Source organism: Barbus barbus, assembly GCF_936440315.1.
Source record: "Barbus barbus genome assembly, chromosome: 34".
NCBI lineage: Eukaryota > Metazoa > Chordata > Actinopteri > Cypriniformes > Cyprinidae > Barbus > Barbus barbus.
Window position 1 is genome coordinate 18,652,333 of NC_136762.1, and position 18,399 is coordinate 18,670,731.

An 18,399-nucleotide genomic window follows, 5' to 3' on the forward strand; every position below is an offset into this window, starting at 1 on the left:
ATCAAACAAAAAAAGGATTTGCAAAGGAGAAAAGTTCAAGTTCTTTAAAGTACAATACTGGGTCGGGTCTCCTTTCGCACAAACTCCAGCATCAGTGAGGTGTGGCATGGGAGCGATCAGCCTGTGGCTCTGCTGGGGCACTATTGAGCCTTCAGCTCGTCTGGATTGTTAGATTGACTGTTTCTCATCTTTCTCTTGAAAATATACCATAGATTCCATATGGGGTTCAGGTCAGGCATGTTGGCTGGCCAATCAAGCACAGTGATATCATGGTCAGCAAAGCACTTGGAAGTGGTTTTGACAGTGGGCAGGTGCTAAAGTCCTGCTGGAAAAGGAAATCAGCATCTCCACAAAGCTTGTCAGCAGAAGGAAGCATAAAGTGCTCCAAAATCTCCTGGTAGACGGCTGCATTGACTCTGGACTTGATAAAACACAATGAACCAACACCAGCAGACGTCACAGCACCCCAAATCATCACTGACTTCAGAAACATCACACTGGACTTCAAGCAGCTTGGATTGTGTGCCTCTCCACTCTTCCTCCAGACTCCAGACCTTGATTTCCAAATGAAATGCAAAATTTAAATTTATCTGAAAAGAGGACTTTGGACCACTGAGCAACAGTCCAGTTCTTTTTCTCCACAGCTCAGGTAAGATGCTTCTGACGTTGTCTCTGGTTCAGAAGTGGCTTGGTAGTCCTTTTCCTGAAGACGTCTGAGCGTGGTGACTCTTAATGCACTGACTCCAGCTTCAGTCCACTCCTTGTGAAGCTCTCTCAAGTGTTTGAATCAGCTTTTCTTGACAGTATTCTCAAGCTTGCGGTCATCCTTGTTGCTTGTGCACCTTTTCCTACCCAAATTCTTCCTTCCAGTCAACTTTGCATTTAATATGCTTTGATACAGCACTCTGTAAACAGCCACACCTTTCAGTAATGACCCTCTGTGACTTACCCTCTTTGTGGAGGGTGTCAATGTTCATCTTCTGGACCATTGCAAAGTCAGCAGTCTTCTCCATTATTGTGGTTTCAAAGAACAAGAGATACCCAGAATTTATACTGTAGGGACGGTCATTAATTGAAACTCAAATGTAAATATTCTAATATTTTGAGATACTGATTTTTGACTTTCATGAGCTCTAATCATAAAAATTAAAACAAAAAACTTTTGAAATGTCTTACTTTACATGTTATGAATGTAAAATATATATGAAAATTTCACTTTTTGAAATAAGTTACAAAAAAAGTTTTTCACGATATTCCAATTTTTTGAGATGTACTTGTACAATGAGTGAAATCCTAAGTGATTAGGTGGCTCAGTGGGTCTCTTGCTGAGAGTGATGTTGCCTCCATCTGCTGGTAACAGTGTGCTAGTGCAACTGAATGCATTTTTTTTTATCATAATTGACTATTGTAGCATTTATTATTTAAAATTTTATATTTTTCATTTTTCTTCATTTTAATTTGAGTTTTGCTCATTTTGTTATCTGCTTTGTTATTATTATTAATAATTTTGTTTTAGCAGTTTTAGTACTTAAACTTATTTGAGTTAGTTGCTAACGCAACATTTCTTACATTTTTAACATTTAAGATATTTTAAGTAGAATTTTTATTTGATCTAATATTTAAACTTTTTTTCAGTTAGTAAAAAATATTTGTAATATTTATTAGTTTTTAGTTAACAATAACAACACCAATTATAGGACAAGTGAAGTGACATTCAGCCAAGTATGGTGACCCATACTCGGAATTCGTGCTCTGCATTTAACCCATCCAACGTGCACACACACAGCAGTGAACACACACACACCGTGAACACACACCCAGAGCAGTGGGCAGCCATTTATGCTGCAGCGCCCGGGGAGCAGTTGGGGGTTCGGTGCCTTGCTCAAGGGCACCTCAGTCGTGGTATTGAGGGTGGAGAGAGTGCTGGACATTCACTCCCCGCACCTACAATTCCTGCCGGCCGGAGACTCGAACCCGCAACCTTTGGATCACAAGTCCAACTCTCTAACCATTAGGCCACGACTTCCCCACGACAAAGCCTTGCACTGCTCTTTTTGTTTCATGTTCTTGTGATGGCTTGTTTTTGGAAGTTTTACTTACAATTAATGTGGAATAAATAACAGGTTTTACTCATTGTAGGAACAAATATTTATATAAATTAACTGAAATGATAAACTACCAAATGTACATTTAGTGTGATCTATTTTTTATTAGTATCATAAATTTCTTATTACTATCAATGTTGAAAACAGTTTGTGCTGCTTATTGTTTTTGGAGATGGTGATACATTATACTTCAAACGTTTGGAGTATACACACACTGTATATATATATATATATATATACAGTGCCCTCCAAATGTATTGGAACAGATAGAATTAACATAGATTAAAGTGAAAAAGACTTCATATTTAGTTACAAATCCTTTGCTTTCAATAACTGCATCAAGCCTGTGACCCAATGACATCACCAAACTTTTGCATTCTTCTTTTGTGATGCTTTTCCAGGCTTTCACCGCAGCCTCTTTCAGTTTTGGGGGGTTACTCCCTTCAGTTTCTTCTTTAGCAGGTAAAATGCATAATCTACAGGGTTTAAGTGTGGAGATTGACTTCTTGACTTCACTTCTTGCCCCTGATGAACTCCTTTGTTGTTTTGGCACTATGTTCTGGGTCATTATCTTGCTGCATGATGAAGGATCTCCCAATCAGTTTGGTTGCATATTTCTGTAAATTGTCAGACAAAATATTTCTGTAGACTTCTGAGTTAATTTTGCTGCTGCCATCATGTGTTACATCATTAATGAAGATTAATGAGCCTGTCCCAGAAGAAGCGATGAAAACCCAAGCCATTATTACTTGTGTAATGTGTACTATAATGTACACCTGTGTACACTGTGTTCAGATGAGCTTGTATGTTTGGGATCATGAGCAGATCCTTTCTTTCTCCAAACTTTAGCCTTTCCATATAAAATCAGTCCATAAAACCTTGTCCCAGAATGTTTGAGGCTCGTCTCCTATTCTTCTTGCTAATGAGTGGTTTGCATCTTCTGATGTAGCCTCTGTACTTTTGTTCATGAAGTCTTCTGCGAAGAGTAGATTGTGTTACCTTCACTCCTGCCCTCTGGAGGTTGTTGCTGATGTCACTAACAGTTGTTTTAGGGTCTTTCTTTACAGCTGTCACAATGTTTCTGTCATCAACTGCAGATGTTTTCCTTGATCTACCCGTTTGAGGTGTTACTTAGTACACCAGTGGTTTCTTTCTTCCTCAGGAGATTCCATATGGTTGTACTTGCTATTACCAGTGTTTGTGCAATGGTTTGATTGATTTTTCATCTTCTCTCAGCTTAACAATTGCTAATTTTTCACCCATAGACACCGGTTTTCATGTTGGTTACACGTCTAACTAACTATAAATGCAGTCTGCACGGATCTGAAACTGAGTGCAGACATTCAGTGCTATTTATTGTTTGAGGACACACCAGGGCAACAAAACACACCTGTCAGTCACATGTTCCAATACTTTTGGTAACATGAAAAATGGGTGGGTTCATAAAGGTGCTAGGATGTTAGCAGCCCTGCACTCTAGATACCAGTATCAGCAACTTAAAAACGCATGTTGTTGATCCCTAAAAGGACTGACATAAGAGAACTAGGCCAGTTATTGGGTATTATCACAGTCCCAACAGTTACCTGACCCCATTAGCAGCCCTGTTTTACAGTGTGTGTGATGTTCTTAATGACATTCACACAAGTGCTGACATTACAATCAGTAAATCTCTCAAGACAGTTTCCTGTAGCTGTTTGCCAGACAGTAATGTTATAATGGAGGAAATGTGAGTACAACCTCCATGATTTAAATCAGATTTTGGGTCCCTTTCATCTATTTAAGGCCCTTGAGCAGGAAATCTAGACCTCTACCTCCAGATGACCTCGAGTTTGTTCACTTACAGAGCTAGAGCCCATTATTTTCCATAGATGTCTGTTATCTTGTGAATCAAGAGGGCACGCTGTTTTGAAATAACTTTAATGTTCTGATGAGAAGCCTAAAAAACAGTACCGGCCAATCAAAACAAAGATTGCAGGATTGTCAAATGCAGGTTCAATTATATAAAATTAAAACCATTGCTTTGGTTAAATCCCTTCATAGAAGACTACAATGTTCTATTCCAGATAAAAATACAAAGAGTAGAAGCAGAATAGTAAAAAAAAAAAAAGTATAGTTCATCCAAATATGAAAATTCTGTCATTATTTACTCATAGAAGATATTTTGAAGAAAGTTGGTAACCCAACAGCTGACGGTAGCCATTGACTTCCATAACATGAAAAAAATTACTATGGATATAAGGGTGAGTAAATGATAGATTCGTCATTTTTGGGTGAATTATCCCTTTAAGAAATTCCACATGGATTCTCTCCAATCAAATATGAATAAAGTGCCTTATTAAGCCATTTTCTAAACTGTACACATGTTAGGAAACTACAGAGAGATCCTGTTGTGATGGCTCAACATTCAGTCATCTGCATTGAGTTTAGTGTGAGCCTGTATTAAACGTCAAACACCCACACTGTGAAATCATCCTGTTTTATGCGAGATAGTGGTTGAGGTCCATTAGGCACTGTAAATGCTGTAGAATAATTCCATTTTCATTAAATATGTACAGATTGCATCTTATGTATTAGATTATATGCTCTCAACTGAAGTTGACCATGATAGTAAATATTTGATAAAGCGCAGTCGTTATTTCAGAAAAGAACAATGCTGATAAAAAATACAATGAGATATGAACTGACAAGATCAACTGCATTGCCTGAACTGGAATGTGTATTCTAGGCTTAACTTGTCTACTTCTGTTGCTGGAATAAAATATAAAACTGTACCAATAAAGGTAAGGCTGCAAATGTTTCTTAATTAGATATCTGAGAACCTACATATCTCTAAGTGATAATTTACTGTGTATTAGATATGTTAATATTTACTGTTCTTGCTCTCTCTGTTTTAGACTGTTATGGAGATTACATCTTTGGGATAGAAACATTAAGATGTTTAATCAACAAATTATTTACAGAAATGCACTTTTAGAAGGAAATTCATTTCAGTGCCAGCACTATAGTCAATAGCTAGAATCTATCAAAATCTATTAAAATTAGTATTTTCTATTTTCCTCTTTTTAATTTCCGTAGCAAAACTCACAAAGAATAGAAAATTTCTGGGTTGTTTATTCATCCCAAAGTCAAAAGAAGAAAAATAAATGTGTGTATATATATATATGCACATGCACACACATATTTTCGTGCTGTCAAACTATTAATCTTAATTAATCACATTCAAAATAAAAGGTTTTGTTTACATAGTATGTGTGTGTACTGTGTATATTTATTATGCATTTATATATACGTAATAAATATACACAGTACACACAGATATATTATGTAAATAAAACTTTATTTTGGATGCGATTAATAGTTTGACAGCACTAATAAATTATATATATATATATATATATATATATATATATATATATATATATATATATATATATCCACAAATTAACAAATTATTTTCATTATGCAACATATCTAGTCTTTTTCTCTTTTGATTTTGAGATGAATTATAACCCAGATATCATAACTCTCTAATGCTTTGAAGAGGCCTGAGTGTTTGTCTACGCAACTGCAGTGGGTTTCATCTTCCTCCCAGACCCGATTACACCGGCTAAGGATGAAAACTGCCAACAACCTGCATCTGAGCACGAAGCTGTATTGGAGCGGCACTACAGAGGCACAGCAAGTTCACAGGGAATCCCTGCTGTCAGCGCAGCCGTCACACACTCGCACAGGGTGGTCCCAGCCACGAGAGGGCACTGGCCTGGTCTTCATCGAGCAGTTCCCGCACACTCCCTGACCACACGCCCGGCAGTGGTGCTTGGACATGCTGGGGGTGAAGGGTTTAGTGCAGCTGTGGCACTGGGTGATCTCATGGTCTGGGATCCAATAGTCTGGTTTCGCAACTCCCTTTACGAAACCTGAAGAGAGGACAAGATGTTTTAAAAAAACCTGACTCGCTCTGCATAAACAATATAATTCTCTAGTGTAAGTTCAGACACTACGAGTGTTTTGGTAACACTCACATAGGGGGTAGTCCACTGCGGTGGAGACCATATCCAGAGTGGACTGAGCCACTTCTGTCATTCTGCGGGCGACTAGTGTCCGGGGTTCTGTAACAGCCACTGCAGGGGAGAGAATGTAATGTCTCAGCTCAGCAAACCAGTCAACATCCCACACTGAGACCATTAAAAACTGTTTTGGAAAACACAACTGAACTCAATAACCCTGGAGAATATTGCTTATGTTTTAGGCCAAATATTCTGTACAATGCATTATATAAGTAAGCACATGCAGAAAAAGTGAAAATATGTGGACAATAGCACAATTTGTACCGTAAAAGTATCAAATCCCACAGAAATGAATACTTCAAGACTTATCTTCTGAATAATCAGAAGAAAAAAAAAAATCACAGTTTCATCAACTAGTTTTAACTGATCTAATAAGATTTCACAGTCAAAAAAATCTCCCAAAGTTATTTTTGGTTGTTAGTATTTTGGATCTAAATAACTAGACATTCCGTTGTCTGACAACAGAAACAGTGAAATATACCAATGAAAACAGTTTTATTGAGAATTTAGGGCACAGAGAGGCAAACAAATCTAATAATAAATAATAAATGTATTATTAGATTTGCATGATTTAAATTTTGCATGTTCAGAAGAAGTGAGCTGCCCTGTCCTGCAAAAATGTAAACAGGTTTGTGTAAGTAAATTGCTCAGTGCAAAGATAGAGAAGTAATGGGAACCTGGTATTTCTTTTTTCATGTGTCTAACAGACATGAACAAGTTCTTTGAAAAACATCTATGATCTTTAAACATGTCTAGTCTTCATGCTCTATGTTGACTTGTTTCAATAATAATAACCATACATTTGCATAAAGCATCCATATTTGTCCATGCCCATGTTGATTAGAGTATTAAAAACTGAAAAGTATTAATTTAATGTACATTTAGAAAAAATAAAAATGTGCTATTAAGTTGCAATTATTCACAATTAAATATTTTAATGGATTGACAACACAAATATATATATATAGTTAGATGTATTTTTTTTTGTTATTTTGTACCTAATCAAAATAACCCAACTGCAGTTTGATTGAGATTAATTGAAATGCACAAAAAAAACGGAGGTTTCTGTTATATATACAGTGCCCTCCAAAAGTATTGGAACAGTAAAGACAAAATTGCTCTGTTGTCTGTGGAGTCAAGACTTTTACAAATATGATTAAAAGATGAATATGAGACAAAACTACAGAATGTCACATTTTATTATTGGGTGACTCAACACATAGATGTTTTACCAAATAAAAAGAACAGCACTTTTAGAGTTCATCCCTCTATCTGATGTGAGCAGAAGTATTGGAACAGTTGCCTCACAGGTCTTTCTAAGTGATCAGCTGTGTCCTGTTGCATTAATTCTTCAGATATTAAAATCAGGGAATGTGTCGTATCAGTTATATCCATTACTTCTGCATTCTGAATCTTGCATTCGATGATGACACACACAAACCAGGATGAAGATGAGGGAGCTAACTTTGAGAGAAAAGCAAGCAATTTGGATGCTAAAAGAAAAGAGGAAGTCAGTTAGAGCTCTAGCAAAAACAAAGGGCATGGAGAAATCAAGAGTTTAGAAACCACCAGCAACGACCTGATTGGCTGAGAAAACAACAGTAGTTGATGACAGACAAATCATAAAAGCTGTGAAAATGAACCCTAAAAGACGTGTCTGTAAAATCACCAACAACTTCCAGAAAGCTGGGGTGATGCTCTGACAATCTACTGTCCTCAGGAGATTTTGACACAGAATTACAGATGCTACACAGCAAGATGAAAACCTCTGACCAGCACCAAAAATAGAAAGGCAAGATTACAGTTGGCAAAAAAGCACAAAGGTGAGCCAGAAGAGTTTTGGAACTGTGTTTATGGACCAATGAGACAAAGATGAACCTTTATCTAAGTGATGGGGAAACAAAAATGTGGAGAAAAAAAGGGAACTGCAATGATCCCAAGCATACAGCCTCATCTGTAAAGCATGGTGGAGGTGGTGTCATGGCATGGGCATGCATGGCTGCCTCTGGAACAGGCCCTCTCAACTTTACTAATGACTTAATGTATGATGACAGTAGCAGAATTAATTTAGAAGGGTACAAAGCCATCTTGCACCAATATTCAAGAAAATGCCACCAGATTCATTGGGAAGTGCTTCATATTGCATCAGGACAATGACCCAAAACACCCTGCCAGTTCAGTCAAGGAATTTATAAGGGCAAAGAAATGGAAAGTCTTAGCTTGCTCAAGTCAATCTCCAGATTTAAATCCGACTGAAGATGAATTTCACCAGCTGGAGAGGAGAGTAAAGGCAGAAACTCCCCAAAACAAGCAACAATTGGAATTGGCTGCATTAAAGGCTGGGAAAAGTATTTCAAAGGATGAGAGCAAGAGTCTGGTGATGTCTATGGGTCACAGACTCACTGCTGTGATTGTGTGCAAGGGATCTGCAACTAAATAATAGCTTTTAATCTTTTATATCTGCCTTATGTTCAACTGTCCCAATACTTATGCTCACATCAATGAGTGGGATGAACTCTAAAAGTGCTGCTCTTTTTATTTGGTAAAACATGTGTTGAAACAGCTAATAATAAAATGTGACATTCTGTAGTTTGGTCTCATATTCTGTAGTTTTGTCTTTTAATCATATTTGTAAATGTCTTGAATCCACAGCCAACAGAGCAATTTTGTCTTTACTGTTCCAATACTTATGGAGGGCACTGTATATATATCACACAATAAAATACTAAAAATAGAGGGGAATTATAATTTCTTACATATTCTGTATTTAGTATCTGACAATCTGATATTTTTTAGTTTTTTTTTACACAAATTTCTAGTATTTTTTCAAAAGTGCGATTTTTGGCAAATTGCATGGATAATAATAAATGCACCAAATCAGCATATTAGAATAATTTCTGAAGGATCACGTGACAACTGATTGATGCTGAAAATTCAGCTTTGTAAATTATATTTGAAAATATAATTAAATGGAAAAAAAAACTCAATTGTAATAGTATTCCACAATATTACTGTTTTACTGTATTTTTGATCAAATAAATACAGCCTTAGTGAGCTAGGAGACTTTTTTTTTTATATACATATAGTAAATCTGACCGAACCCAAACTTTTGAATGGTAATGTAAACTTTGCAAGTGTAAGAATTACTTGGTGCACAATTACAGTGTGTTTTTAAAAGAGAACGATGTCCTCACCCTGTCCAGTGTGCTGGGGTGCTCCCTGCCGGTAACAGGCATCACACACTCGTACAGGGGTGCCGCCCCAGCCCCTCTCGGGCACTGGCATGCTGTGAGTAGAGCAGGCCTGACAGAAACCCTCCCCACATGCCCGACAGTGGTGTTTCCTCTCCGCCTCCTCAAACACTCTCTTACAACCATGACATTCCTGAACAGACAAACATGATATTTTTACATAATAAAACAATAGATTTGTTTCAGATTTTCTTTTGCATGCTATGAAATTCATACAAGTATTCGTAAGTGTCGTCTGAGATTCTTTCACCTATTCCTACATGGCATATAAACTCACCATGATTTCAGAGTTGGGTTTCCAGTAGGGTGGAGCCACCTGGTCTGTGAGCCAGGCAGTGACGGCTTTAGTTGGGCCTGAGCTGTATTCCGTCACTGACTGGATTATGAAATTCATTCCATCCAAAACCCGCTGAGCTGCATTCTGATGGTCTGTCTGGAAGGCATCGGTCTACAAGCAGAAAAACAACATTAACCACTGTGAGCATCAATGGAATCAGCACATGGATGGGAACACAGAAAAACAACTCACCCCCTGCCAGACATGCTTGACCTCTGGCCGCACCACACTGCTCTCTGGATCCTGGTTGCTCATCCAGTACTGTCTACTCCGGTAGATGATGCCACAACTGGCACACTCTAAAACATAGCTGTAGAACAAGACCAGGGTTCAGAGCATGGATGAGGACCAGCTTCAGAGGTTAATTTCAGTAAGAAAATCATTTTACGCACCCTGACCACGCGTACTTGGCCAGACCAAACCATGGGTTATCTGTGGAGGCAGATGTTTTCGGTATGACGATCACTTCTCTTCCGCTCTCATAGCACCTCTGCATGGGTAAAAGAAATTATTTATCATCCTTTCATTTCAAATTGAGAAATCTTATCCATATAGGACAGTTTTTGCAAACCGATTAATCTAAAACCTCAGTAAATCTAAGCACTAAGTCTTAATCAATTTTAATTGAATTTAGTGTGATTTTTTTTTTTACCTGAAAAACAGAATATTGGCACCGTCAAAGTGAATATCAATACTACAACAAAAAGTAAAATGAATAAAACAAACTAAACACTGAAGTAAAAAAAAAAAAAAAAAAAAAAAAAAGACTAAAAATGAAAACTCAAAAATAACAAAGTTAAAAAATCATGAAACAAGAAAAAAAACTAACTAAAAGAAATGAAAACAAAAAAAAATTAAAAACACAAAAATAAAACAAACAAATAAAAAACAAATAATAAAAAGTAAAAACACAATAAAACTTATAACAATAAAACAATAAAATACAATAAAACACAATAATAAGTAAAAAAATAAGTAAAAACTCACACAAAATAAATAAATAATAAAAAACAAAATAAAACTAAACTAATCAAAATAAAAATGCAAATTTACACAAAACAAATAACTGAATAAAACAAAAATAAAATTATATATATATATATATATATATATATATATATATATATAACAGCTAACTCCATTTTTAACAATTTTCAAAAATCAAGTTTTTTTCATTGTGCATTTCAATTCATTTCAATCAAACTGCAGTTGGGTTATTTTGATTAGGTACATAATTACTAAAAAATACTAACTAACTAACACAATAAAACATAATAAAACATGATAGCATAATAAAAAACATGATTTTTGAAAATAAAAATAAAAAAGTCATATGTTTTTGCAAATAAACTCTTATATAAAAAAGAAAACACATTAATCATGACCTTGAGAACTAGCCATGACAGTGAGTTCTTACCTTACAAATGAGAACTTTATTGTTGTATTGGTGGGCATACTGGCATAATCCATCGGCCATGTGTGAGACCCCATCTTTCTGGTGGTTCATGCCATTCTTACACCGAACACTAAAGCCGTGGAATTTTGGAGAGGTTAGTTATGATTCGCTAGTTCTTAAGTACTCTTGAAGAGTACTGCTCTATTAATTCACGCACAATCAAAAACAATATCAAACGACTCAACAAACGATCTAATTACATTCATGCGCAACTCATTTCCATATATTAGTTTTGCATGCTGAATAGAGATCCTAGTTCTTTATAACTGCAAATCATCAAATTATGAAGTGGCATGATGAAATTAGAGTCTGATGTGTGACAATGCAACAATTTTCTTGATTTATTATGCGTCAAACACAATGCATCAGTGCATTCAACACAATCTGTATGTAAAAAAACAAAAAAAAACAACATTCAATGTACAGCTCGAAGCATGTGTGGACTTACTTGCAGCTGAGACAGACTGATGGGCAAGTGAAATATTCATCAGGAAAGAAGGAGCATATGCTGATTTTGTCATCTGAGATCTCACCACAGAACCTGTTGCTCAAGGCCTGAGAGAGCAGAGCAGTGAAGTCCAGTGAAGCACATTTTCAGAAACATGCTCAGTGGGCAAAGGTGAACACATACATGCATACATTGACCCCGAAAAGTAGTTTAGGACACTTGAGTCACTCACTACCGTTCAAAAGATTGGCAAGATGTCTTTGAATGAAGTCACCATGTTCACCAAGGCTGCATTTATTTGATTTAAAATATGGTAGAAAGAGTAATATTGTAAAATATTATTACAATTTTAAAAAATAATTTCTATTTTAATATAGTTTAAAGTATAATTTATTCCTGTGATGGAAAAGTTGAATTTTTAGCAACCATTACATCGGGCCTTAGTGTCACATGACCCTTCAAAAATCATTTTAATATGCTGATTTGGTGTTTTTATTAATATTTTAAATTAGTTTTTATTTTTATATTTTGTTTTCATTTTAAATTTAAAGTTTTTTACCTTAGTATAATTATTGTTGTCAAGATACGCTAAATGAAAATGAGAATTGTTTGGCTTGGCAAAATGTTGAAATAAAAGAAGATTTTTTTATATTTTATTGCATTTTACTTCAAATTTATTTTATTTCAACTAACAATAATTATTTTATGGCTTTACTTTTAATTAACAATAATAAACCTGGTGCTCAAGAAACATTTTTTATTATTATCATCAATGTTGAAAACAATCATGCTGCTTAATATTATTGTGGAAACTGATACATTTATTTCTTTCAACAGAAAGATACATTTATAATATTTCAATATTAAAAGCCAGTATTTTGTTACTATTTTAAAGTTAAACAATGTAATGCAATCTTAGATGTGTATAAATGCCATGTAATGTAATACATTTAAACATAAAAAAAGAAAAAAGATATTAACCCAAACTTTTGAATGGTTGTGTATGTAATGTATATTTAAAGGTACAGAGTCAAATTAACCACTTTTATGTTGCTTTTATATTAGTCACTTTTGGAACTTGAAATTCCTTGGTCACCCTTTACTTTCAATGTATGGAAAAGAGCATTGTGAACATTCTGCTAAACTTCCTCTTTTGTGATTATGAAATTTTCATTTTTTTGGTTGAACTACTCCTTTAAATACATGAATTTACTGTAACTGAGTTCAATACGAAATATCGAACCAAATATGAAAGCTTTTAGTGTCTAAATTCTTTTTAGGGTCGCTTTACACACATATACACAAAGAAATGTTTGAGGAGCTGCTGTACCTGCAATGCACTGAACACAATGGCAGGCTGGCGCGGGGCTCGCTGGGATGTGTTCCTCACCTGCTGATTGACTATCTGCAGTAACTGTGAGTAGTCTGTGGGGGGAGTGATGGTTTGGGTACCCACGTACTGAACGGAGCTGAAGGCGTCTGTGCTCTGGCCCAAGTCGTGGAAGCGCTTTTGCAGAAGTGTGTCTGCTTGCCCCGGAACAGAGACATCTGGATAAAGAAAACCAAACCCATATTGCTCTAGCCTGACACACTTCATTGGATGGCACTAATTTAATCGTTTCAAAATAACAAAAAGATGAAAGAAGTTTTACAGGCATTTAAAGATTTTTATGCATTTTATACGACCGTGATTTACAGCATGCTGAAAACCTGGAGTTTCCCCAAGGGCATAATTATAACTGAGCAGTATTGTGATCTTTGTAACACTTGACACCTGAGTCACCCTGTCTTGGGATTTTCCTGCAATCTGTGTTAGATAACTAGTTGCTTAACCGTTAAGTTACCTCCAATGTTTAGATTTTTCTTTTGGACAAATGATGAAAAAAAAAAAAAAACATTTATTTGAAAATGTGTCCTAATAAAACATTTTATATTGCGTAGCAACCTTTTATAGAAGCAAAATAAAGCACCTGAAGATGTAATATTGTATTGTATCTTTATTACTGTACGTAATATCTTTATCTTTTTGTATTCATCTTGGTTCCATAAGATAAAAAAATACCATATTCAAGAAAACTAAACATTTAATTACAAAACTTAAAAATGTCATGTGATCTAACCAGTAAGTAACCAGTAAACACATTTTCCTCACACATGCGAGTGTACAAAATATTTGTTAAAAGTTTTTAAATATTTAACAGTATATTTTGTATAAAATAAAATAAATATGAAGAATATAAATGAATATTAAGTTTTATTTATTGACACTGTCATGAAGCTATATATATAGCTTTTTTTGTTAAGTTGAAAGCATCACATGACTTATTAAATCAGTAAAAAAATTAGTCAAAAATGTTTTTCTTTATGAGGAATTTTTCTTCATTATGACCTCAGGACAGTTAAAAATTTATTTTAATTTAAAAATGTAAAAAACATGCTCATCATGCATTTAAGTCTGTGTATGCATTACATTTGATGTATTTTTGATTAAAATAATAAATAAAAATGAGCATTACGGCCCATGTATTACTGACTCAAATGCAATCGCTCTAAAGATTTGTCATGTGACTACAGAGAAACAATGAAACAAATTGAAATTCTCATCACTAAGCAGACAGAAATAAAAGCAGGAACGATGAAACAATTGAGTTTGAAATAGAGCTTTTGGTTTGACTGACAACTTGTGTTTTTCCTGTGGGATTCTCCTCTAGTCTGAAATTCAGGACTTTTTCAAAGACCCCCCTGGCTATGTGTTTAGGTCCCATGAGGGTGTGCAGACCCAAGTTTAAACAGCAATCCCTTTGCCCCCAGGCTAGTCGTACAACAGCCTTTGGCAACAACATGTATCAGAAAAATGCTGTATTCATACTGATAAACACTGCAGGCCTTGTAAACAGCGAAAGTCTGCTTGCTCTGACTTACCCTGGCCTAGCAGCTGAGTGCGCAAAGTCTCTTGGAAAGCTATAACAGCAGGTCCCAGGCTGGAGAGAGGCACGTCCAGCCCGCAGCGGCTAGACAGAGCGCGGAGCTCAGGTGTGAAGTGCTTCAGGTAAGCGGCCGATGCGCTGCCGAGGAACTGGAACATGTCATTGTGCAGCCTCTCGGCCCGTGTGCGGTAGATGACCACGTCTGATACGGCCAGAACCTTCAGCAGCAGACGCATCCGGCGGTTCTGCTGACTGGCAGCCCCGAGCAGGCCCTCTGTGTCCAGCACGATCAGGTTCAGGTGCGGCTCGTAAGCGGCCCATACGCCCACCGTGCATGAGGACGGAGAAGGAGACGTGGCAAACACCTCCTCGCCATTGAAAAGCACGTGATTGAGAGTATGGGACTTGCCGTCGCCCGTGTTACCGAAGATAGAAAGCACTTTGACTCCTTGAGCAGCGCTGCAGCCCAACTTCTGCAAAAACTCTGCTTCACTCTTCACCTGGAAGAAAGAAAGAGTATCAGAGAGATCAAGTTTACAGCAATCGTCACACTATCTATCTATCTATCTATCTATCTATCTATCTATCTATCTATCTATCTATCTATCTATCTATCTATCTGCCTATCTCTGTCCGTCCATCCATCCATCCATCCATCCATCCATCTATTTATCTTTTTGCCTATCATCCATCCATCCATCTATCTATCTATTTATCTTGTTGCCTATCATCTTTCTATCTATCTATCTATCTATCTATCTATCTATCTATCTATCTATCTATCTATCTATCTATCTATCTGTCTGTCTGTCTGTCTATCATCTATCTATCTATCTATCTATCTATCTATCTATCATTTACCAATTCAGTTCATTTCAATTTTCCATTCCATATTGCCAAAGCAATATATGCAAATAGAACAATATAATATTACATGATTTAGACAAATGTAACCAATTAAAACAAAACAACAAATTCAACAATTTGCGAATAGTTGGAGATCACAATGTTTAACAGAAGACCTCTAACACGTATAGACCCTGCATACCTACACAAACACATATAATAATGATGGTCCAGTTCTTAATGCTTTCAAATGTAGCAGTTATGTGAGATTCTGTTTTAGATGCATGCAGAATTTTAATTCTAACTCGGCCTATTGGATGTTTTCTGCTGTAATTTCACAATGAGTTTGCAGAATTCTGCCCCACCTATCTGTGTGTCTGATTATCACCATTTGTAAGAATCTTAAAGAGACAGTTCACCTAAAATGATAATTATGTCATCATGAATGATGAATGAGTCATTCTGCCTTTTGTGCGCCACTAAACAAAGTCGTATGGGTTTGAAACAACAAGAGAAAGTACATAATGAAGTTTTATTTTTGGGTCTCTAAACAGTAACAATCTCTCAAAGTGACAGCATTTGATCACTTTTAGGCTGGTTCCTGAAAACACTATAAACTAGCCTATGAAACGACACTGTCATTGCTGGTGTCTAGCTCATAGATCACAGCGATCAGCTGTTACATTAGTATAACATGGCATTACCAAAGTACATCAGAATATCATGTTAGAGCCATAACCATAACATAACAGCAGTATACAGCACTGAGATTAGTGTAAATCACACTATGTTGACAGATGTATCATCAGCTGTAACAAATCCTTGATATAATCAATAATGATCAATGGCTAAAGATCACAGTGAGAACCCTAAATGTGGTCAAAAGACAGCAATCACACTGACAGTTTAGGGTTAGCTAATCTGTTTATTATTTAAATTACACATACTATAATTAGTTATTAGCGTGCTCGTGAATCGACCTATTAAAGTGTATAAAAACAACTAAGACCCTGCATGTGCTGTTTACCTAGTAACGTTAGCTTGATGGCTAACACAGAAGCTAACAAAAACAAACCTGCAAGCTTTCGTTTTCGTCCACCAGGAGAAAACTGCGTCCATTTTCCTTCTGCTCATCCATTTTAACAGGCCCGAGAGATATCTCTTCCATATCCTTCAGCAGCATTTCAGACATCGTGAACGATTTAAAACCATCACAACTCTCTAGTTAGCTAGTTGGACTACAACTGTCCCAGGACTGCTAGCTGCTGCTGCTGCTGGCGCTAGTTGTTGCTCTATAGCTGGACTCAAGAGGGCGCTGTTGCTACTCTATCAGCCGTGGATTATTGAGTACTTTGACGGCCTCTAGTGGCTGTTCTGATCAACTGTCTCATAGCAGTCTGTGTGCAGAATACAGAGGTTTATACTGTAGTATCCATAAAAACAAGTCTCCATGAAAAAGCTCTCACATGAGCTCATTATTGTATGATTAGGTTTTTTAAAATTAGTACAAATTTTGTTGGTAGGTGCAAATAGACTAGTTTTAGAATTTATTGCAGTGCGATAACTTAAATTGAAGATGAGCTCAACACTAAAATCCCCCCCAAAATGCACCAGTAATCCCTTATGAATCAACAGGACATTTTTGTTCAGTCATTCCATAGAGCTTGCTAAGGTTCATTAAATATTTGTTAGCAGGGATCTATAAATATCACATGTCACAGAATGCCTTCAAAGTGGCGCCACTGCAGTTAACTGGACTGAAGAGCCCTTTACAGTCATTGCATCTCTATTAGGGGTCAGCCTGGATGATAATATTCACAATATTTAGATGTGCATGTTTCTCAATGCATAAGCAGAATAAAAACTTATTTTACTGTTATTGTCCATTAATATTACTCGTGTTTAGCATGTTTTAAGGCCAGCCTGTAGAGGTATTATTATTTATTTTATTTAAATAAGAAATTAATGAAAATGTAAAAATGCAGAAAAGTTAGTTTGAGGTTTAGATTTCAAGATGAAAACTATTATTAGCTCACAACAGAAGTCAGTGGAATTGTGTTAGTGATATATACACATATAGAGCACATATATAGCAGGATCAAGCTGTGCAATAATGATATTGATCAGTGCCTACAGAGATTTGCTCGGAATATCTCTAATAGATATAATACAAGCATACTAAGAAAATAAAATTGACTTCCTCGCTCTTCATAGCTGCCCATCGCTCACTAAAAATACTTCTAATTATAAGAAGCTACCAACATGAGAGCAAAAATACTGACAGCAGTCCAGCAATGCAACCTTGAATTTACAGTAGATGTTGTGGCTTGCCCATCCAAAATCAAGGCGGGACTAGTATACAGTTAACCGCGGTGCATTGTGGTATTTGTAGTACACGCACCGCTGCCTCCTGAAGCCATCAGGGAATAAAAACTACATTTCCCAGCAGCGACAGTCAGCCAGTCGTGCTCCTATTGGCTGGCCGATCCAGCCGCAGCCCCAGAGAATGAATGAAATTGAAATTGCTGCTATATTACATGTACAATACCGGGGATCTGCAGTCTTACATTGTATCATTCTATATCAAAATGGCCACAGTGGTCCAAAATCCTCTGAAATCGTAAGTAAAAATATTTATATTTTTATGCGTTATGGGATACATGTCATGCAACAAACAGCGTTCGTTCTAATTCACAAATATACAAACATCTTTAAAAGTATAAAATGCCGGCGAGGTTTAAACTACGAACGCATGGTGAAATGCAATAAATCATAACGACATTTTGTCATCTGGGCAAATATGGCATGTTTTAAAGTGCAGAGTCTCGGGTGTCATTTCTGCATATGCACAGTTATATGGAGGAATGTTGACCCCTGGTCAGTATCGATCACTAGGAACTTACAGTTGTTGGTATTGGAATCGGAGGGTCTCACGATAAACGAATGATAGCCTACTTGAACG

The 18,399-nt window shown here is 36.3% G+C and overlaps 2 protein-coding genes across 2 annotated transcripts in view; one reads left to right on the forward strand and one right to left on the reverse strand.

Annotated features, from left to right (window-relative positions):
- Positions 1-5,600: 5,600 nt before the first annotated feature.
- On the reverse strand, positions 5,601-16,731 carry LOC306853873 (zinc finger FYVE domain-containing protein 1-like). The gene is made up of 11 exons (XM_079391537.1): positions 16,513-16,731; positions 14,587-15,091; positions 12,995-13,212; positions 11,665-11,771; positions 11,178-11,286; positions 10,153-10,250; positions 9,953-10,070; positions 9,701-9,871; positions 9,367-9,556; positions 6,128-6,226; positions 5,601-6,022 (listed from the first exon to the last, which is right to left on the reverse strand). The coding sequence occupies exons 1-11, from the start codon at positions 16,627-16,629 to the stop codon at positions 5,790-5,792; spliced, it is 1,965 nt and encodes a 654-aa protein (XP_079247663.1). The 5' UTR covers positions 16,630-16,731; the 3' UTR covers positions 5,601-5,789.
- A 1,207-nt stretch (positions 16,732-17,938) lies between these two features.
- The window catches only part of dpf1 (double PHD fingers 1), a 55,330-nt gene continuing 54,869 nt past the window's right edge, over positions 17,939-18,399 (forward strand). Inside the window, exon 1 of the mRNA XM_079392031.1 lies at positions 17,939-18,057. Within this exon, the coding sequence (XP_079248157.1) occupies positions 17,948-18,057 (110 nt within the window). The 5' untranslated portion in view covers positions 17,939-17,947. The remainder of the gene's footprint in view (positions 18,058-18,399) is intronic.

What these genes read in the sequence shown, in the direction of transcription:
- LOC306853873 (XM_079391537.1), bottom strand. Translation starts at nt 16,629, where the DNA reads ATGTCTGAAATGCTGCTGAAGGATATGGAAGAGATATCTCTCGGGCCT. An exon ending in TTGTGTTCAGTGCATTGCAG is followed by an intron (nt 11,772 to 12,994) that starts GTACAGCAGCTC and finishes CTGCTCTCTCAG; the next exon opens with GCCTTGAGCAACAGGTTCTG. An exon ending in ATAAAGTTCTCATTTGTAAG is followed by an intron (nt 10,251 to 11,177) that starts GTAAGAACTCAC and finishes TTACCCATGCAG; the next exon opens with AGGTGCTATGAGAGCGGAAG.